The sequence below is a fragment of the Egretta garzetta genome, unplaced genomic scaffold, assembly GCF_000687185.1.
Source record: "Egretta garzetta isolate BGI_Z169 unplaced genomic scaffold, ASM68718v1 scaffold163, whole genome shotgun sequence".
Taxonomy (NCBI): Eukaryota; Metazoa; Chordata; class Aves; order Pelecaniformes; family Ardeidae; genus Egretta; species Egretta garzetta.
In genome coordinates, this window is record NW_009259308.1 from 3,701,917 (window position 1) to 3,707,378 (window position 5,462).

At 48.5% G+C, this 5,462-nt stretch overlaps 1 protein-coding gene across 1 annotated transcript in view; it reads right to left on the reverse strand.

The window, feature by feature from the left end:
• The window catches only part of SGIP1 (SH3GL interacting endocytic adaptor 1), a 56,358-nt gene that overhangs the window by 18,852 nt on the left and 32,044 nt on the right, over nt 1–5,462 (reverse strand). The window contains exons 13-16 of the mRNA XM_035891748.1: nt 5,366–5,402; nt 4,118–4,210; nt 2,832–2,906; nt 11–489 (exon numbers count right to left, since the gene is read on the reverse strand). Of these exons, the coding sequence (XP_035747641.1) occupies nt 11–489; nt 2,832–2,906; nt 4,118–4,210; nt 5,366–5,402 (684 nt within the window). The remainder of the gene's footprint in view (nt 1–10; nt 490–2,831; nt 2,907–4,117; nt 4,211–5,365; nt 5,403–5,462) is intronic.

Sequence of the window (5,462 nt, forward strand, 5' to 3'; positions counted from 1 at the left end):
ACGGCCCCACCGAAGCACCCCCAATGCCGCGGGACGTACCGCTGGTGCTTCCCGTGCCGCTGCTGGCGCCCGGTCCTGGTGAGGAGACGACTGTCCGGTAGGTGGGTGGCGGAGGGGGAGGCGGGGTCGCTCTTTGTCCCAGCCCAAAATCTTTGGGAGAGGCAGCTGGCTCCAAGTTATCATCCTTAAGGTGGGTCTGCTCAGAAAACTTCTTGTGAACTTCTTCCAGCTGGAGCGGTGAGGGGAGCGGGCGGGAAGGCTCGGCCGCTGGAGCATCGGCCGGGCTGCCCACTGCTGGGGACCCCGCTTTTTCCCGGGGCGTCAACTCTGGAGTCACATTTTCCGGGGACTGATCGGAAAAATTGACCCACTTGTCTTCTGCATTAACAGCAGATGACTTGGGGGATAGCACAGGGCCAAAAATGCTGTCCAAGTCATTGATGGACGGAAGTTTGTCACTTTTGAGCTCTGCTGCTGCCTGGTCCCCTCCTGTGGTCAAAGTAGTTTATTTTACACTTAGCATTAACCGAGAGCGCTGCAGTCATGCTATTCGCTATGGGGCTCTACGTCAGCTACTTTCTAGAGGAGACACTTTAAAAGCATGTTTTCTTATAAGCTGCTGGGGAATATAATTCATGTGCAAGAAAGTTTCTATGTCAGGTCATGTGCAATGTATAATGAGCCACACTGGAGTGAAATACATACGCAGTATGAGAGAAAGCATGCACCATGAGCCAAGCCCACCTCCTCCTCCTCCATCACATCACACACAACAGTCCCATATCCTCCCAAAAGTTACAGCTGGCCCTCAGCCCTTGTTACATGTCGTTACGTCATCATCATAATTCTGAATTATCAGCAGATATTAAACTCATGCTCTCTTCCACACTCCACTATATATATTTATAAATATGTACATATAAATATATATATTTAAACACGCTGGCTTGACCCTCTCAAGCACTGGTGCTGGGCATGCAGTACAGGAAAGTAGGCAGGGAGTATGTATTTCAGCTGCAAGCAGCAGCAGATAAGGGTATTTTAGGGCTCTGCTCACTAACCGAGCTACCACTTATCAATGCTCATATCTGACTCTATAACCAACACGGAGACAGGATTCATCAACAAAATATTACGCATCCAGAGGAGGAAAATCCTCCCTTCTTCCTTTTCTACCCTGTTTTCTTGCATTTCTCTTCCCCGAGGGCTGGAGCTTGGGGAGCTGGCAGCTCTCTAATATGGGGAAGGCTGCCCTGTACTTGGTGACTCCATTTTGCACAGACTGAACAGAGGGACAAGGAGAAGACCAGGACAGTGGGTGGCCACAGCACCAGGGTAGCACAGGAGCCCCAGGCCCCTGCTACAGCCACATGCACACTGCTAAAACTAACATGTCCTCTGGGATCCTCATGCCAACATCCCACCCCTGTTCATGTGTTTGGGAGAGCCATCTGTGGTTCTACGTCTGGGGAATAAAATATCATTTTGCTAGAATAGACCCCCACCACTTGCTTTACTTGATGCACACTTCAGCCTGTGCATCAAGCCAAACCCCAGCAAATAACCCATCACACATGGCTGGGCATCACGTTTGCTCATGTTAATGAATCTATGTATGTAAGTGGACACTGCCTGTCTGGCTGCTTAGATAAATATAAAAATCAAGATATGGGAGCACGAATGAAACATTGATGGATAGAGCAGTAAGCTCGCAGCAGGGGATTTCTTCATGGCGATGCGGACCAGGACAGTGGGTGGCCACAGCACCAGGGTAGCACAGGAGCCCCAGGCCCCTGCTACAGCCACATGCACACTGCTAAAACTAACATGTCCTCTGGGATCCTCATGCCAACATCCCACCCCTGTTCATGTGTTTGGGAGAGCCATCTGTGGTTCTACGTCTGGGGAATAAAATATCATTTTGCTAGAATAGACCCCCACCACTTGCTTTACTTGATGCACACTTCAGCCTGTGCATCAAGCCAAACCCCAGCAAATAACCCATCACACATGGCTGGGCATCACGTTTGCTCATGTTAATGAATCTATGTATGTAAGTGGACACTGCCTGTCTGGCTGCTTAGATAAATATAAAAATCAAGATATGGGAGCACGAATGAAACATTGATGGATAGAGCAGTAAGCTCGCAGCAGGGGATTTCTTCATGGCGATGCTAATAACGCCCCGAGGTACTCTGTATGCATGTGTCCATACAGTGTCCCCGTCCAAAGACCAGGGACCGCCCACCCTTCCCCAAAACCTGCAGCTCCAGCAGACAGCACCCCACCAGCAACATGAATTATATGCTTATAAGCACTTATGTCCTCTGGCTGTGTTCAACAACATCTTTCAATCCCTTCCATCAGGCTGTCCTTTATTCCAGGTACTGTTTCATCCTCCCTTCCCTGCCCCTCCGCATCCCCACCGGCACATTCCACATGCCCCATTATTTCATCAGCACAGACTGTGCAGTGCTACTCCCGGCAGTATCAGCACTCTAGTTTTTCCCAATTTTGAGCAGAACTTTAAGGTTACTGTTGCATTCTGTTTCTAAAAGTGACGGATATCAAAGGCAGGGGGAGGAGAGAGCTTAATTTCACCAGGGTGATGCTGGCTCTAGAGGCAAAGGCATCTTTGCAACTAAAGCATCACCCTGACTGCAGCATCCGCTGAAGCACCATGAACGCAGGGGAAAGAGGATGCACGAGGGCCAAATCCATGTCCGAGACATGGGAACCTGACCCCCCCAGCACGGCCCCCGCAGGTTCTGGATCAGTCTACCAGGGCTGTGCAATGGGCACACGCGAGGAGTGTGGCGCTGAGCTTTTACCTATTCCCACCGTCAGAGGAGAGCCGGTGCGCGGTGGTGTGGCCGGGATGTTTTTCGGTGGCAGCGGTGGAGGTGCTGCAAAACAGAGCAGAGAGAGGAGAAAAATTCAGTGGCAGCATGTTTGGGAGCGTGCATGGCTTCACTGGGAAAGGGGGATCCAGCAGCACCAGCCCTAGGGTGACTGCTGGGTGAGTAAGAGAATCCCTGCAGCCTGGGATTTTAGTGTTTCAGCTGAGCAGCAAACAATTGCTGGTGGCCTTTTTTTTGGGTTCTAGGGGGTTTTTTGTTGGTTTTTGGTTTTTTTTTTTATTTTTCATTTTTAAATCTTAGATTGTATTCATCTTTTAAAACCTGCATTAACACTTTAATGTATCCTCTGAAGCACATATCTGCCTCCAAGTTTCTCATGTCCCCATCTCACACAGATCCAGGAGGCACATATGGGAGGAGGAATGCCACGGCTAATTAACCCAGCGCTGCTTTATGGGGGGCATTTTTGCAAAGCAGGGGTAAATAGCATCCAAATCCAAACCTCCTGAAGGAGCAGTCTGGGAGGCACCATGGCTGCGGCTCGGCGCCATTAAGCACCCATTTCAATCACAAGTGTCACAATCTCCTTGCTGCAAGCTTGTGACATGGCCAGAGGTTGCCTTGACCTTGGCACATTGGCACTGGGCAGCTGGCAGCACCAGGGCTGGGTTTGGCATGAAATAGGTTGTGCTAACAGCTAGTGAAGGGCAAGAGGAGCGGGGGAATAAGGAAAGGATGACTTTGCAGCTAGGGAGGAGCAGAAGCTGCGGTCCCCCTGGCTGCCCCAGGCAAATGAAAACCAGGGATTTGGGGCTGCATTGCCCTCCCTTACATTAGCCCAGAGAAAACAGTGCTTCTGACCTTTAGAGCCAAATAACTGCATCATTAACATGAATGATCAGGTACTGCTCGCCTCCGAGGGCAGGGTGGGCTTAACCCCCAGCTCCATGCAGGCCACTTGCCTCAGCCGGAGATGTTTCTCCTCTCAGGTCGAGCACACACCATGAAGGAGGGCGTGCATTGCCTCTCCCACCCTGGGTACTCTCCATCCCATCCCTTGTCACACCCCTGTTTTTCCTCTGCCCTAGCACGCTGCAGCTAGAGTCAAGCCAGGGGAAGAAAAACCCCTCTAACTCACTATGGGATTAAAGTATCACAGAATTGCACAGCACAGGAACACAGATGAGGAAAAGTAAAAGATTTGATTTCTGTATGTACGCATTTATTTTCAGTTGATAACCTGCACGGTCACTTACTTCCAGTTGGAAAAGGTCTCGGTAGCTTTGGGGACTCTATGCTTGCATTGATAGGCTGGACCGAACCCCATATCTCAGGCTGATCTAGAGTAGCTGAAAAATCAAAAAAATAAATAAATATGCATGGGAGGGCATTGATAAAACTCAGTTCTTACAACTACCAAAACACACAGATGAGATGAATTCATCTGAGGCTTGTAAAGCGAAGAAACTAGATAGTGACAGAAACCTCTCATTAATTAAAGACAGGTTTTTTTTCTCTAATAACAGATAATTACAAGCTTGCCTGATTTTTAAACAGGTCATGCAATTAGTTTGACACTCATGCTGCTTGACAAACAAAACAATGCCATTTACGTATTTGCAGGCTTATTACATTAAGTGAAACATTGCATTAATTGTGGAAATTGTCAGGAATTTTAGGATACACAGAAAAAAACAGGTATTAAAATGAAAAGATCCAATTATACTCACACAGATTGTACAGGAGAAAAACCTCTTCTATATCTCATTTAAATTTTTTGCACTACTTTTCTTAGCTTATGTGTCAAGAATTGCATGCAAGTGTAGTTTTGGGTCATTAATTACAAGGAATAACGAGGCTACAAGTGGCAGTAGCCATTTCATGGTAGCCCAGCAGAGATGGCTGTGTCCAGGAGGAGGAGACCTCTCTGGGAACAAACCACTCCACTGGGTGAATGGGGTTTTTCTTTGGGGAGAACAAGCCTTGCAAGATCGCTGCACCTTGGGAAAGCTTTTAAAAAATTAAAAGTAAAAAAACCTTGGGTGGGAGCAAAGTATCCCTATACTCCTGTCCAGGGGAAGGTTGTTTCTGGGAAAAGACGATGTTACTGAGATGATATCTTCACGGGCACGGGGAGCTGTAAAGCACCGCCAGACAGCTCCATTCATATCATCCTTCAATTAAATTAGTGTGATGCTGAAACGCTGCTGTGGCGTTAAACACTCACCGCTTCGAGGCACACCAGCGGAGCCTGCTAAACAGGCAAAACTGGGTTTTCATTTGAAAATATTTTTAATATTTGTTAGCTGCTTTCTTTCAGGATCTGTCCCAAGACCACATAATTAACTAATTGACTTAAACACTTGCTCTGTTTCCGTATAAACTGTGTAAACCCCAACCCCACACCACCTGTAATACAACTACCTGCCCTTCGCGTTCTGCTTTAATTTTCTTTCCCCCCCCTCGTTTAAGAGGAGGGCTGTGGGGTTGATCACCAGGGCTACCCTGCTCGCTGGCAGAGCTTGGTGCCACGAGCTGTCCCTGGAGCACGGCATGGCCAGGGGTCATGGCAGGAGATGCCACCCATGCCCCCAACCCACC